The sequence below is a fragment of the Prunus mume genome, linkage group LG4 (assembly GCF_029339155.1).
Source record: "Prunus mume cultivar Tortuosa linkage group LG4, ASM2933915v1, whole genome shotgun sequence".
Taxonomy (NCBI): domain Eukaryota; kingdom Viridiplantae; phylum Streptophyta; class Magnoliopsida; order Rosales; family Rosaceae; genus Prunus; species Prunus mume.
Window position 1 is genome coordinate 1,450,658 of NC_142701.1, and position 15,558 is coordinate 1,466,215.

The 15,558-nt window shown below is 37.2% G+C and overlaps 2 protein-coding genes across 2 annotated transcripts; one reads left to right on the plus strand and one right to left on the minus strand.

The window, feature by feature from the left end:
- Positions 1 to 666: 666 nt before the first annotated feature.
- On the plus strand, positions 667 to 3,942 carry LOC103342695 (LEAF RUST 10 DISEASE-RESISTANCE LOCUS RECEPTOR-LIKE PROTEIN KINASE-like 2.1). The gene is made up of 3 exons (XM_008246333.3): positions 667 to 1,602; positions 2,484 to 2,513; positions 2,616 to 3,942. The coding sequence occupies exons 1-3, from the start codon at positions 828 to 830 to the stop codon at positions 3,752 to 3,754; spliced, it is 1,944 nt and encodes a 647-aa protein (XP_008244555.2). The 5' UTR covers positions 667 to 827; the 3' UTR covers positions 3,755 to 3,942.
- Positions 3,943 to 4,495: 553 nt separating this feature from the next.
- On the minus strand, positions 4,496 to 15,287 carry CRS1 (maize chloroplast splicing factor-like protein). The gene is made up of 11 exons (XM_089051426.1): positions 14,237 to 15,287; positions 13,100 to 13,628; positions 12,828 to 12,958; positions 11,935 to 12,279; positions 11,690 to 11,864; positions 10,197 to 10,489; positions 10,042 to 10,101; positions 8,506 to 8,678; positions 7,157 to 7,783; positions 6,944 to 7,070; positions 4,496 to 6,855 (listed from the first exon to the last, which is right to left on the minus strand). The coding sequence occupies exons 1-8, from the start codon at positions 15,143 to 15,145 to the stop codon at positions 8,562 to 8,564; spliced, it is 2,559 nt and encodes an 852-aa protein (XP_088907552.1). The 5' UTR covers positions 15,146 to 15,287; the 3' UTR covers positions 4,496 to 6,855; positions 6,944 to 7,070; positions 7,157 to 7,783; positions 8,506 to 8,561.
- Between the last annotated feature and the right edge of the window lie 271 nt (positions 15,288 to 15,558).

A 15,558-nucleotide genomic window follows, 5' to 3' on the forward strand; every position in this document is an offset into this window, starting at 1 on the left:
AAACTCTTTTTTTTTTTATTAATTCAAATTTTTTTTGTTTTTTCAATGGTTAAATATTTCGTTAAGCATATTTGTTCTAAAATAACCTAGGCTAAGATGTGGTTCCTTGTATAGCCGATCAATCATTCGATTAGAAGTCAAAAGTGCAAATACACTCGCACAATCTTTCTATCCAAGCCACTAGTGAAACGCCTATGCATCTGAAGACAAAAAGGACTAAAACATCTTTGCTTTGACCTACTTAGCCAAAAAGAGGGAAACACGTAGACTTCAATTTATGTCCTCCATTGGAATTTGTCTCCTTTAATCCTGATTTGAAACCAAATTAAATCAAAGATTCAAAGTTACCTATACAGAAATTCAGAAATTGCAAGAGGAGAAGTGTAAAAAATTCTATACCACCTTAGCAGTGTGGACCCCATGAATTTGAATTGTTGAAGGAATATTTGTAATGGACTTCACAAGTTTTCAATTAGAATTGGTGACAGATAATAATCAATGTACAGTTGTGATGATTCAGTAGTGAAAAGTCTTCTAAACAACAGAAAAGTTTCACCTATAAGTCTTATAAATTTATCCTTCTGTAGGTTTTCTTTTATTGGGGTTGGGCCTTGTTAAGTGGCCAAAAATTGTATTATTATATCTATCATAATGTGAAAATCTTCTATGCCATTCATTGAATATTTCGAAGTCTTCTATGCCCCAAAAAACACGACTCATCCTTAATCATCACGACCTGTGAATTTCCTAGTTGTAATCCTGTGCTTCCCTTTTTCTATTTTTCACACGTATTGGTTTGTCACTTATCCTGAGCCTTCCCAGCAATTATGCACTCCCTACGGCTTCAATCTGTGGTTCCTTTGCTTTTGATCACTTACTTTCTTTCGATCAACGCTGAGTCGAGTCTAAGCCAGGATGATCTACCATATGCAAACTGCGGCGAAGATATTAACTGCGGTGGCATCAGACTCTCGTACCCGTTTCGGGGAGTAAACCGAGCTAATTACTGTGGTCCGCCAGGGTTCGATGCGGAATGCCTAGATAATGTCCCCATGATCAGCATATCGAGTATCAACTACAGAATTCTTAAAACCAACTATAGTGCTCCCTCTGTTACAGTTGCCAGGCAGGACTATTGGGAAACTATCTGTCCTCAGACTTATGTCAACACCAACATCAACTTCTCTCTGTTTGATTATACTTCTGGGCTTACAAACCTGACCTTTTACTATGGGTGTGCAAGTATAAATACCCCGGGGCTTAACTCTAATTCCCAACCTTGCGATACAAACAACGACAATGTTACGTATGTCGTGGGAAGTCTCCCATTTGATCCCGTCGCTAACGGTACCTGTAAAAATTGGGTCAGTATTCCGGTTTTTACGACAGCTGCTCTGGCTCTAGAGGCCAATCGAACAACTATCGAGGAAGTGGTAGATGGGGGCTTTGAATTGGGATTGCAGATCGATAATATTCAATGCACCAATTGTGTGGAATCAGGAGGGAAGTGTGGGCTTAACACGAAAAATGGTGGATTCAGTTGCTTTTGCCTCGATCAGACCTATGCAACCGTATGTAAGGCAACTGCACCCGGAGCAGAAGGTATGTCTGTCCCTTGTCATTCTCTTATAAATTACAGAATTGAATTCCAGGATTGGTGGCATACACAGCTTTTTATTACATCCTAGACAGCTACCTAGGTGTGTGTCATTAGGCTTGTCTGTTAAAAACCCGGGTCAGAAATCGGGAATTGTGTGCAGAAACAAAAAACAGAAACTACTGAACTTGACATAAACAAGAAAAGAGATCATGTTGCTACGAATTTCAGAAATTGAACATTTTGGATAGAAAATTTTGTAAAACTTTTAAACCCTTAAGAGTGTTACCCAATTCAAGTTATGAGGAGCAACATTGGAACAAAAATGATTTAAAAAATAAATAAATAAAAAGATTACATCATAAAATATTTAAAAAGGAATATTAAATGAAAAAAGTTTAGGGGAAGGAGAGGCTATCCCATCTCAGGGCCAGGGCATACCAAGGTCTCTTTGAGGACTTATAGAGGTGGTCTTAACCCTTTTTTTTTTTTTTTTTTTACAGATTACCTACTAAGAGGCATTTTCGGTAGCGGGATTCGAACCTAGGCCTCGATAGCATAGATAAGGACCTTCACAAACTCAACCAACGCTTGGCATTATAGGGTTCTTATTGATTCTATACTAATTAATTAATTAATATTAAGGTTTTAGAAAAAAGAAAAAACAGATGGAATGTTATCAAATTATAAGCATTTGGCAACAATTTGACTCGATTGAGTAAAATTAGCGACACAATGACCAAATTTAAGGCAAATAAGCAAATGACAAAAAGGGTAGTTTTTGTTGATCAAATCCAGAAAGATATATCGATTAACATTTGTCGATAGTCTTATTTTATCAATTCAATATTCATTTATCGATTAACATTTCTCTATCTTGTGGCAGTTTCAGGAAAAAAGAAGGAAATTGCAATAGGTAATATTTCACTTCTTTAAAACAGTATTTATACTATCTAGTAACTGCTTCGTTACTTGTTTTCGTTGTAGTAGTTATAATGAAACGAGTATTTTGTTGCAGGTTTGGCTGTTGGTGGATTTTCCGTGATAATAATCATTCTTTGTATTATTATATGCATATTGTGGAAGCAAAATGTCCGAAAATCGCCCCCACACATATCAAGAAAAAGAATGGTCTTATTCGTCAAGAAAGATAAGAGGGATGAGTTTGATGTTGAGGCATTTATAAGGAACTATGGATCGCTTACTCCAAAGCGGTATACCTATGCAAATGTCAAGAAAATGACAGACTCTTTCAGAGACAAACTAGGTAAAGGTGGATATGGAACTGTGTACAAAGGCAGGCTACCTGATGGGCTTCTGGTGGCGGTCAAAGTCCTAAGCGAGTCCAAGGGTAATGGAGAAGACTTTGTTAATGAAGTTGCTAGCATTGGTAGAACCTCCCATGTCAACATAGTCACTCTTTTTGGATTCTGTTACGAGGGGGACAAAAGAGCTTTGATTTATGAGTTCATGCCTAATGGATCTCTGGATAATTTCATACATAAGCACGGATCTGAAATGGCAAATTTTCGATTAGAATGGAAAACGCTATCTGAAATTGCAGTTGGTATTGCTCGAGGACTAGAATACTTACACGGTGGATGTAACACAAGAATTTTGCATTTTGACATAAAGCCACAGAACATTCTTCTCGACAAAGATTTTCGCCCAAAAATCTCTGATTTTGGCCTTGCTAAATTATGCAAAACGAAGGACAGTATTGTATCGATGATGGGCACAAGAGGGACTGCAGGATACATTGCACCAGAAGTGTTTAGTCGGAACTTTGGAGGAGTATCTCACAAATCTGATGTTTACAGCTACGGGATGTTGGTTCTTGAAATGGTTGGGGCAAGAAAGAATTTGGATTCGGGAGTGTCTCATACGAGTGAAATGTTTCCACATTACATTTATAAAGATCTAGAGCTAGACAAGGATGAGAATGTTTTTGGGGCAATCACAGAGGAGGAAAAAGAAATAGCAAGAAAGATGGTATTAATAAGTCTCTGGTGCATTCAGACCAATCCTTCTGATCGGCCATCAATGACCAAAGTTGTAGAGATGTTGGAAGGACCCCTTCATTCCTTGCAAATTGCACCCAAGCCTTTCTTGTTTTTTCCTACAATAGCAGCAGAAGACTTGACACTAGAATATTGATAGAGGAAAAACAAATATACATAGAATAATATCTTTATCAGGACCTCTTCCCTAATTGTCATGCCTATGTTTCACCTCTTTTTTGTCCCCTAGATCACTCCGACTTTAGCCTAAAAATAGTTGCAGTCCCTTGTACTTCAATCTCTGACAGATTATCAATACCAATCTGCACAGATTATCAACACAAATCTTTACCGATTATCAATTCCCGAGGGGAATTTTATTGTTTACAGCAACTATCTCATTTATAAATGCATGAACAATTGTCTAATAGAGGGATACGAAAGAGAGAGAGCAATCTAATGAAATTAGATTCATCAGATCTTTCTCTTCTAATCCTTCTATTCTAAATGGTTCTTTGTCAGGCAAGTCCCTAGGCCCGTCTAACTAGGCTATAACCCGACAAAAATATGGAAAAATAGTCTACATCCCAACTGCACATCAACTAAGTGCGCTTTTACATTAGGCCATCAAATTTTTTTTTATCTATATTTTACTTATAGGAATCTTATGCTAGTAGCTTTCACCCACATCCATCCTTGCAACTATGGAATCTATTTATATAGAATCTGATATATAAAATCATAAACTCTTCTCATTCCAATTCATTCAAAACATACCATGGACTAACAAGAGAGTCTGACATAGGCCACTTTGGACCGCTATAAAGCACCCAAAAGAAAATAGACAAAAAAAAAAACACACAACTCCAAGTCCCGCAAAGAACAACCCACTACAATGTAAGACTGCAAAAGAAAAACTCCTATATATGCACACATAGTTCGATATACAAAACAACGTTTGGTGAGCATAAGAACATAGTCAGCAGAAGTACCAATTACCAACTCCATGAGTCTATAAAGAACCCAAAAGAAGATAGACAAAACAAAGCACAACTCCAGGCCCAGCAAAGAACAACCTGCCACAACGCAGTACTATCAAGAAAAACTCCCATGCAAACATAGTTCGATGTACAGAACGAGTGGTGATCGTTAGAACATAGCGAGCAGAAGTACCAATACCAACTCCATGAGTCTTAATCTAGAACCCTACCTAACACGGCAGGGGTGATCAAGATTGGCCTCTTCGTGTGACGAACTTCCAACAAAAGAGCATCATAATAGGAACGTTTATCGGATGCCAAGCCCACAAACGTTCCAGCAAACACATCAGGGGGAATTGGGAGACCCCTCGAGGTTGGCCCCCGTCACCTTTTCAGCAAACTCGACGAAATATGGCTCAACAACAGTAAACGCTCTATCACCACCTGGATCCCAAATCCTCACCACAAAAGAATCTGAAGATATGGGAATAGAGATTGCAACCAACAACCCTATCCTCCAAAAATCATGCATAACACCGAGGATCCTAAAACGCACCAGATCCATTTGATCCAAGAACTCATAGAACCCAACCACCAATAAACTCCTAGCTGGCAGAACCAAAACCTCACAAAAATCCTTATCACAACCCTGACCACCAAGTCACCACGAATGCTAAAGACACAAAGCCACACAACCACGCAAGATTAGAGAACTACACACCAACGCAAAAACCAGACCAGACCACTAGCGAAGCACGAACCCTAAGAACACCACGACAGAATCACCACGCCAAACAGACCTCACCAAAAACCAGCAAACCAACTAAAATACGAACTCTAGGACACCATGACAGAACCACCAAGCCAAACAGTCTCGTCCGAAAACCCATGAGCAAGGTGATGAGCAACCCACCACAATCCCAAGCAGCCACAAAGAGAGACAATTTCCGAAGAACACACCGACGAAAGAGAAGAGCATGACAGAGGAGGATGATGACGTGTTGGGAGAAGAAGTTTGACAACTACGGCAGCCAAAGGGCATAACCTATATCCAAACCCTAACCCTAATGCTAGTCTCTCCTCACGAGCGAGAGAGAATCCAAAAGCCTTGGGAAAAACATACCTCTCTTATTATTCCTTTTTATTTATTTATTAATGTCTTACCAATTCCACTTAATTCTTATGGATTCTTATGTGGTAATTGATGATTTTACTCACTGTGAACTGTTCTGCACGCCTGCGCTGTGAAGCTAAGAATTGTAATCTCATTGATGCCACATAGTCATACTCCTTGTATAACATGTAACAAGTCCAGAGTGTGAACAAGTCTTCCAATCCTATGTGGAAAACCTGAAATGCATAGATTTCAACCCTTTAGTAAAATCTGCATTCGTATATGATAAATGATAAAATAGAATACAATGGCAAACAAACAAAACAAAACAAAACAAAACAAAAATATAGCAGCAGATACCAGATCTTTAATTTCAATATACAATTCTAATTCTCCCTCCTTCCACCCTAAATACATTCATCATTATTGTCTTGAACTATTACTCTCTTTTTCTTTCTTTTTTATTTTTTACATTTTGATTTTACATGTGTCACAGTACACCATGGCTAATATGTACAACAATGAAATCCCTTGACCAGAAAACACTCTAGTACTTGCTTATTTAACAAATACTTGGAATACCTTATAGTTGGTGAAATTAGAAATAATATCACTCCTATTATATTATTGGCTCAATCTATTTTTACTGGATTAATGGAATCACAAATTCAACTATCCAAATAAAAAGAACTATCCAACTAAAGGAATTTAGGCATGTGTTAATGTTAAATTCAATATAACAATCCAGGTACAACAATATTCTTCTCATCTATGCGCTATCATGGGTAAGTAAATAATTACTGGATGTGTGTTGAACATGAAAAATTAAAAATGTATGCATAACAATGGTGTTATTTTGACCTTCATTTGCTCATTAATATCAAGAACGTCATATTTTTTATGCATAATTTCAATTAAAGAGAGGTCAATACTGCACCTCATACGTTAATCAGTTATCATCAAATCTGAATATTTGTAAAAGTATAAAAGAGTTACAGAGTTACCTTATGGATTTAGGGCGCACATTTGATATAGAGAGTTTATCAATGTCACTCAAAAGTCAAAACTAATTCTTTCCTTGGGAAAAATAATGTTCCACTTGATACATTGACTGGAATGAGAATAACGAGTGCTAGGACTGTCATTGGAACAAAAATCTTCAAGCTACAAGTACAAGGTGAAAAAAAATAGTTTAGTTATGATTATGCCCAAGATAGTAAGCATCTACTTATGTGTGCTAATTCATTGTTACCTGCAATCTGAGGTAGCATCAGCAATGGAGTCAAAATAACTCTAGTTAAATATAGTCATCCTTCTAGACAACAGGATTTGTCTTGGCCTCTTTTAATCTTCTCTGGTGCAGGTGCATGCGAAATTAACTGAAAGAAGATTCAAAGTCATTTCCTTGGGAAAAGCCATTGAATTCAAACACTGTTTGTCTCAAGCAAATAAAAAGAATATGTACATTTACAGAAACATAATAACTTCACTTTCCATATCTGAGTTCTATTTCTGGCTTTCTTAGCTCCACGGAGAGAAAAATGAAACTTTGTTGCCTGTGTTTGTTTCTCCTTCGCTCTATTGCAAATGTCCTCCCCTCTCTGTCTGCTGGCTATGATAAGCAATACCTAAACTGCAGTAAAACATTTTGGTGCTCAGGAATAGATGACAATGACATAGGATATCCATTCTGGGGTCTCCACCGGCCAGAGTACTGCGGCCACCCTGCATTTGAACTAGAATGCAAAACCGATGGCCCTGAGATCTCAATCATGTCACATCGTTACCAGATTTTTGGAATCAACAACATGACAGACTCTCAAAGTTGCCTTTGCAGATTTGTGGAACAATACTTGTCCAGCAGGCATTGTCGTCAATACTACTCTGGATTGCCGGTTCTTTAACTAAGCTTCTGATAGTCATAAGCTCATACTGTAGTGTGGATGTCCTTCAATTCCAGAGCTTTCTCCCCAGTCAATTGATTGCGCAGTAAATGGAAATGACACAGGCAACTTCAGCTACTAAGATGTGGCAAGGAACCTAACATCAGCAGGCAGTCATTTGGGCATGTGGAACAGCCACGTCAACGTTCCTGCAGATCAAACGGCATTGTTAAATCTACAAAACAATCCAATCAGTCTGGCTGCGGTTTTACAAGGTGGTTTTAGATTGTTGTAGACAGCAAATAATAGTCTATGTGATGCATGTAGGGCAGTGCGGGTATAATCTGAGTTCAACAGGATTTTCATGCTATTGCCCTGATCAGCCTTATCTATCTAAATGTCCAAGGGTTCGGATAAAACCAGGTATGTCTTCCTTGTTCTTTTAAAATTCATTTTGGAATAGGAAATTCATCCTAAACTAATGAATATGCAGGTCAACCAGCACAGTTTCTCGCTTAGATTTGAAGTTTTAGCTCTCGAGTTTTGGGGCCCAGAACCCAAAATCTAAGTTTGTACGGTTATTCTATACTTAAGATAATTAACCCTATAAAAAATGTGACTGAAAATATAGAAAAAATATGATAAAAACATGCTGCCAGTTGAATGATCTAGCATCCTTCAGTCAAAATCAACGGGCTAGTCTACCGGCCTCCTATGCTGCTCAACCGGTGCATCTGAAATAATTTTTTTAACTCGAGACGTCACTGTAGAGAGAATGCCCACACAAATGACACTTTCACTAACCCGCTTCATCAATTTTTCCTAGTGTAGTACTTATTTGTATTTCCACATCATATTTTTAACAAAATATTGGAAGAAAGTGAAAGCCATAGCATTTAAAACTGAGGGATTTAGGTCTCCAAGGGATTACTAAGGAAGAACAAATGGTAAGGAAAATGATTTTGGTAAGTTTGTGGTGCATTCAGATTAATCCCTCTGATCGGCCATCCATGAGTAAGGTGATAGAAATGCTAGAAGGTAGCCTTCAAACCATGGAAATTCCTCCAAAGATATTCTTGGCTTCTCCAGCAAGATCTCATCATTCTGGCACAACATCGTCATCTCAATAAAATCCACAATTTAGAAACAGAAATGAGGTTCCAAATTGTTCAAAAAAATACTGCATGCAATGTAATTACTATCAAGTTATCAAGTAGCAGTAACTGCAGGTAAATTCAAGTCTTGCAACCTGAATTATTAAAGCAAAGGTGAATGTCATACAAATGCATTACAATTTTACAGTGAAGTCCTCAGCAACAATTAGTTTCAAGATTACACAATAAACTCAAGATCCATATCAAAAAGTAGTTTTTGTTTGTGCAAAAGCAATAAAATTTCATACTGACAAGACTCTCACATCCTTTCTATTTTTCTCTTTCAATTTCAAGAAACTACTTTCAGGCCATCGATCAGTACTTTCTTTTTGTTGGCAATATAAAATATAACAATGCTTTTCGATAACAAAAGTTTAAAAAATAAAAAAAAAGAAGAAAAAGCAAGTCCAAATTCCTTATTAAGATGCTTATAACAACCAATTTAACCAGTGATTGGATGACTGAGACCAAGCAGATTATGGGATTCAGAATGCAAGCAACGGATTTTATAAATTTTCTAATATTAGGAACAGATACGATTTATTAAGAGAGTTTAAATGGATCTCATAATCTAACTGAATGACACAAACTATGCTTAACCTGGCAGAGAAAAATCATACTAGGCAGGACATTCTAGTGTATTATTAAATACATCGTGTACAATCAAGTGAACTTAAAACGAATTGGCTCAAGCTTTTCTCCAAAAGGTTATAAAGAACTGACCTAACTTTTTTCTTTTGTAGAGATACAATGTATCTAAGCTAAAATCTGGTGTACATGTGAACTAGTCTATCATAGTCAAATGCTTGGGGAATATATGATACAAACAATTTTGCAGACTAATACTTTGAGATTCCAAGGCCTACTTACTTGTAAAGTGAATTGATGACTGAGAAGAAATTTCTGTCCTATGGCAAATCAACATGAAGGAGCCGAAAATTCAAGGGAAACAGCATGATACATCAATTAGTCAATAGTATTTCAAACTTCAGATTCTCTTTGATCAACTCCTCTGCTTTTTTCCAGAGTTTCCTGCCATTCATGGGCTCAAAATGATTTTAGGTTCACTTTGAAGTTCTTACTAATGAGGCAACACATGAAACAAGTCATATTAGACGTCTAACGCTTAGCATAAAAGTTTTAAAGTGAGGATAAAAAAACAAAGAAACTTGCTGATAATGGAAGAAAGATCGAAGAAAGTTAACTCATTTAGGATTTAGTTAGGATTTGTAAGGCACATTAGACATAACTTGAAAAAGATGGAAGAGTAAGCCTCAAGCATTTTGTTTCAGGAAAAAAATTGAAAATCTTACCAGTTTGAGTTTCAAGTCTAAGGTTGCTTGCTGTCTCTGGGATGCAAAAAACATGAGTGACTGAGATTGAAAAGAAGGAAGTGGATTAGTATTGGAAACAGTGGTATCAAACAAAGTTAGAGAAATAGTAGAATGATAGGAAAACAAGATCTTACTCCAATTCTCTGCATTTCAAGAGATCTATGCAATGCTTTTCTTTTAGATAGAAGATTCCCCCCTGTTGGCCTTAAAGGCCGTTGGTAATTTTTCCCACGGTAAATAATAATAGCATGGCCTTCTTTTAGCTTATCCACTGAAACTAGAATCCCACCACTTTCTGCTTCAAGCAACTTTGCAGTGTGCATGACCTGTCTAAACAGTTTCTGCATCGTAATAACCTTGACTACCTCTCTGTGCTTCCAATGCTGATGAAGACCTTCCATTACACCATTAAAAACCCCACGCCTGCCTGAGGCCGACAATGAAGTAAAAAGGTATGATATAAAGAACAACTTATCAAACCAGGAAGAACAAGATTTAAATTAAACCTTCAAATTAGAACTAGTGCCCCTTCCAGACAAACTGTTAAATAACACCAGATATATCATTGGGCTTTGAGAGATTTATGAAAACATTATTAGGAAAACATCAATAGGAATAGGCAACATATCATAATCAAAAGGAATTCTAATTAATGTATGAAGAAAGGAAAAGCAAAGCAAAGCATTATGTCATTTGTGCTGCTTTTAAAAAAACAACCTAGCTCTCTCTTAAACTTTAGTAGCAGACTGCTAAAACATCTATGAGTTGGAACCTCCATGTGGCTAGGAATTTAAGATCTTTAGTAATGAGAATCTGATTTTGTTCCCAGCCTGAGAAATACAAACTTTTTTTTTTTTTTTGGTGATACCCAGAAATTCACGAATCCCGTTTTGAGGACACAGCTTTGAAACTGGGGCCCCACCCAACCCTACAATCTTTGGGAGGCAAGGAAACACTAGCAAATAGCTAGCCTGGGGGGTTTCGAACCTTAGACCACATGGAGCAAACCACGGGCATGACCATTCCAAACTTTTTTATTTTTATTAGATGAAATCGAACCATAATTCAGAAGCAAGAAGAATAAAATCTGAAACAACAATAAATGGTTATACACATATATATAAATTAAATTGCAACAATCAAGATTAATCTATTATCTTATTAAAAAGAAAAATAAACCAAGGATGGTTTGGGCAGCAAAAAGATAAAGCTCCATCAGCCATAAGGAATCCATTGACCAACACAAAAAATATATTCTATATATATACAGTTATTCTCTCATCCAGATGTCCGCACGTTATTACTGTGTGGATGCCATTGTAAATGGGGAGGAAAACAAGGAGGGGTAGTAGAAAATAAATGGCGTCCACACCGTAATAACATCCGAACGTCCGCATAGGAGAATTTCTGTATATATATATATATATATATATATATGTATCCTTCAGACATTTTACTTTCACATGATCCAAATAGTGACACTAAAAGTGAAATTCCTTTCAAGTTGTGATATGGGACTAATGAGTAGTCTATATAAATATAACACTGAAGATAATGAATGTATGGAGAATAAAGATTACAGGGTTAGAGCTATTAATGTTTATAAGTGATGAAAGTTTCTCTTTACCGAGCACCAAGCAACTATGCATCTTCAGTCCTATCGTTCGTAAACATTCTTTCTCTTCTTCAGTCATCATTTCCTGGTCAACATCCTGCTCAGCAGGTGTCCTTTGAGAATTCAACTTTGATAACTCATTTGTTGATTTCTCTATTTTTTGTTTAGCTGAAAAAACAATAACAAACTATTATGATTGACAAAACAATTATGAAAAAGAAAAGCGGTAATGAATGTTTTACGAGTTAGAATCTTACAATGAAAAACTTCCGTTCTTGATTCCTCAGTTCCCTCTCTAGTCGTTCCTTTTCAGCTTCCAGCTTAATTTCGACATTCTTATTTTCTTTTATAAGTTCTCCATACTCTGTTTGGATATCTTGGAATTCTGATAATGTTCCAACTGTATTCACTAATGGTTCACCAGATTCACAAAAAGTTTCAATTGCTTTTTGGCGTGCATGTTCTTCATAGAGTTGCCATCTTGTGAGCTCCACTTCCCTTTTTGCTACTAAATCTGCAACCCCACAAGGAAGGAAGTCCTTGCCTCTATAAAGTAATATAATAAACTTATTACGTAGTATCAGAACTCCTCCTGTGAGACACTGCATTAATAAAAATTACCTTTAAAATACATTTATATTTCACAAGCAATATGCAGCAGTTGCAATGTAGAAATGGAACATAGGCATGCATGTCGACCAGCGAAAGAGTTAATTTCATACAACTTGGTGGAAAAGCGACAACATGATACCCAATGACTTAGGTGCAAGTAACATTAAGGACATGCCCTCAAAGTGCAAAAGAGAAAACAGCTTCAGGTAGGGATGAATGAAAAATGAAAGCTGTAAGCCAATACGTACTTAGTTGAGATTAAGGCTTCATTTTCTTGTTGAGATTATAGCTTAATTGAATTTATCTATTATGGCTCAAGCTTGGTGAAGTTATTGTGATTTTTTGTTGAAAAGAAGAATTGGCAATTGTGAATTCTGATCAGGCGGATAATCGTTCAGGAAATTAATAGGTAGGCAATTTTTCCCACAAAAGATGAGTCATTAATATACACCTTTAATTACCCAATACCGATATGCATAAGTAAGGTTTTCAAAAAATAATGGATGTCATGTATGTGCATATATTCTCTTAAACTTGCCTTCAGCTCATATGCCATTTGCTCGTTGTTTGTGTTCGGAACTCCGAACTTCACAGCAATCTTCGCTATAAGACTTTTCTCCCACAATTTTAAAATGGCAGCAGCGAGGCCTTGAAGTTTTCTGTTCCTTCCTTCAGAAAGTAAAAAAATTAAAATTTAAAAAAAGGCAAACAAAAGTAGAGAAGTTGAATATATAGAAATGTATGCATGCATTGCCAAGTATGGTCCTTTTTTGGGGACAAATTGACATATAACAGCAGGAAAGGTAATACCTAAGACAAAATGAGTAGGTAATGAGCGAGCAAACTTCCTCAAGAATGTTAGTTCATCATCTGTCAGCTTTGATCTAGTGTGTGGTGGACAACGCCTAATTGGAGCTTTGAACCCAGGAACCACTTCCGGAAGCAAGTCCGCATCTACTGGCAAAGGTTTGTGCATCCACCAGTCAATGAATCGAGGTCCCAAGCCATCCAATAATCTATCTGCTTCCTTCTCATATAATGACCTAGTAGTGGGTTGGCAACTCATACTGGTTTCTTGAGAGGTTCCAGTTTGAATACAATCCTCTTCTGCATCCTTTCCGCTCATCTTTTCATCCACAGGACTTTCAAATGATTTATATTGATAACTACTACTTTCTTCCAAATCCGGCTGCATGTGATCGGAGGACAATGTTTCTTGACGGTCAGCAGAGCATGGGCGCATCTTTGGAAAAAATTTTGAACTCGACTGATAATTGCATCCTCTATAAATTACAAGTGTATCTTTCTTTCTCCAAACAACCATGCCTCCAGTCTTGGTCTGTATATGAAATATATGCACACACACACACACACACATATATATCATCATCACTGGAAACTGTAATAAGAACACAAATATATATACAAGAATTGAACCAGCATACAAATGTTGATCAGTTAATACAACTCTCATAATAACTATCTCTAATTTTGTAAGAAGAATCCCAACAGGCAAAAGTCCCACGCTACACGAGCTGTTATTGAAATGAATCTCTAAGTTCAATGTTCTTCAAGCAGACAACAAAAGTAACTGAACATAAAGCATATATTTCAAAAAATGAAATGCTGCAGAACAACAATTAGATGTTATGCCAAGACAAAAAGTACTTTTGGCATCAAGTAGCATGAAACTAAAGCTTTCTCATATCAGCAGATAAATTTTGGCTAATGTAGAATGACTTCAGTTACATTATATTAGTTAGTGTTACTCAAATCTTTGAACAGTAAAGCTATGTCATTCTAGAATATAATCCTTCCTATTAATTATACATTAAATATGAAGCCACTACAATCAGTTTTGTTAAACTCAAGAAAATGATTAGAAATTGTCAGAATATAACATTCTCTGCATGAAAAAAGACAGTAAAGCAAAAGAACAAACCTAACCTCAACTATTTCTTGCGCTCTATGCATATTCCGGCAGAGAGGCACATCAAATTTGACCATGGCAAGTTCATTTGTTTTCCAAATGAACTTTATATCATCCACAACGGCTTGAGTGACCCCAGCTTTCTTGACCTTCACCCATTTCCTCATCTTAGCAGCCTCACCTCTCAACCTCTCAAGCAACTCTTTCTCGAGGCTCAGTTCGGCTGCACTTGCCACCCTTTTCTTCTTTATTCTCTGAAAGACGATCCTTTCATCCCTCTCCCACGGCATTTTCCCGCCAAATCTCGATTCCGCAGCTTTTCCAAGTCCCTCCAAGCAACCACCAATTCCAAACTCCACAAAATCTTTGTGGGTTTCATCCCATTTTTCATTTTGTCCAAGTCCCTCCAAGGAATCCCAAATTCTAAATTCCCCAAAACCTTTCTGGGTTTCATCTGTTTTCTGGTTTGGTCCAAGCCTTTCAATGCTTTGGACAATTTGCTTGATTGCTTTATCGCCTCTAATGCCAACTAACTTCCCAGCCAGCACAGTATCCGGCTTTTCGGCTTTGGCATTGTTGTGGGTCTTCTTGTTTCGGGGTTTTGAGAAGTCAATGACTTCATGGGGTTGAAGAAGAAGAGGACCCTTCATCCATGGAGCTGTGGGCGCCTTAATACAAGCGTCAGTGCTTGAATTAGGCTCTGATGGAGCCTTCGAATTCGGGGTTGTCGTGGTGGAGCTGAGTGAGAGAGAATTGGGAGATTTTGAGGGAATTGGGTTAGTTGGTTTGGGGTTTTGTGGAGGTTTTGAGTTTAAGGCAGATGAGATGGGATTGTATGAATGGAATCGTGGGTTTGAGTGAGAGGGAAGATGATGGGTAGTGTTTAGTAGAGTGGAAAGAGGAGTGAGAAAGAGAGTGGCAGACATTATTTGCTTCTGAGGGACTGTGGAGGGCAGGGGAGAGTGAAGTGAGGATGAAGTCTCTCTCAGTTTCTTATCTTGGGTTTTCTCCAAGAACTGGTGATGGTTTAATCATGGGATAACAGAAAAAGAACTGGATATTTTGACAGTCTGCATTTTGGGTTTGGCAGCTTCTATTTGCACCGGAGATGTGGACCCATAAGCACCAAAAAATAACTCCAAAATTAGGAAAATTAGAGGCGGTAATTCGTGTTAACTTAGTTGACCCGTTTAATTGATATATGCCATCAAATTACTCTCGGCCTTCTCGCTTAGAGCAACTCCACCTATTTGCTTTAGGCAGCCACTATTTACGTAAATAGTAGTTGTTCTTGTAAATAGATTATGTTTTCACCACATGGCAAATGGCAATTACTATT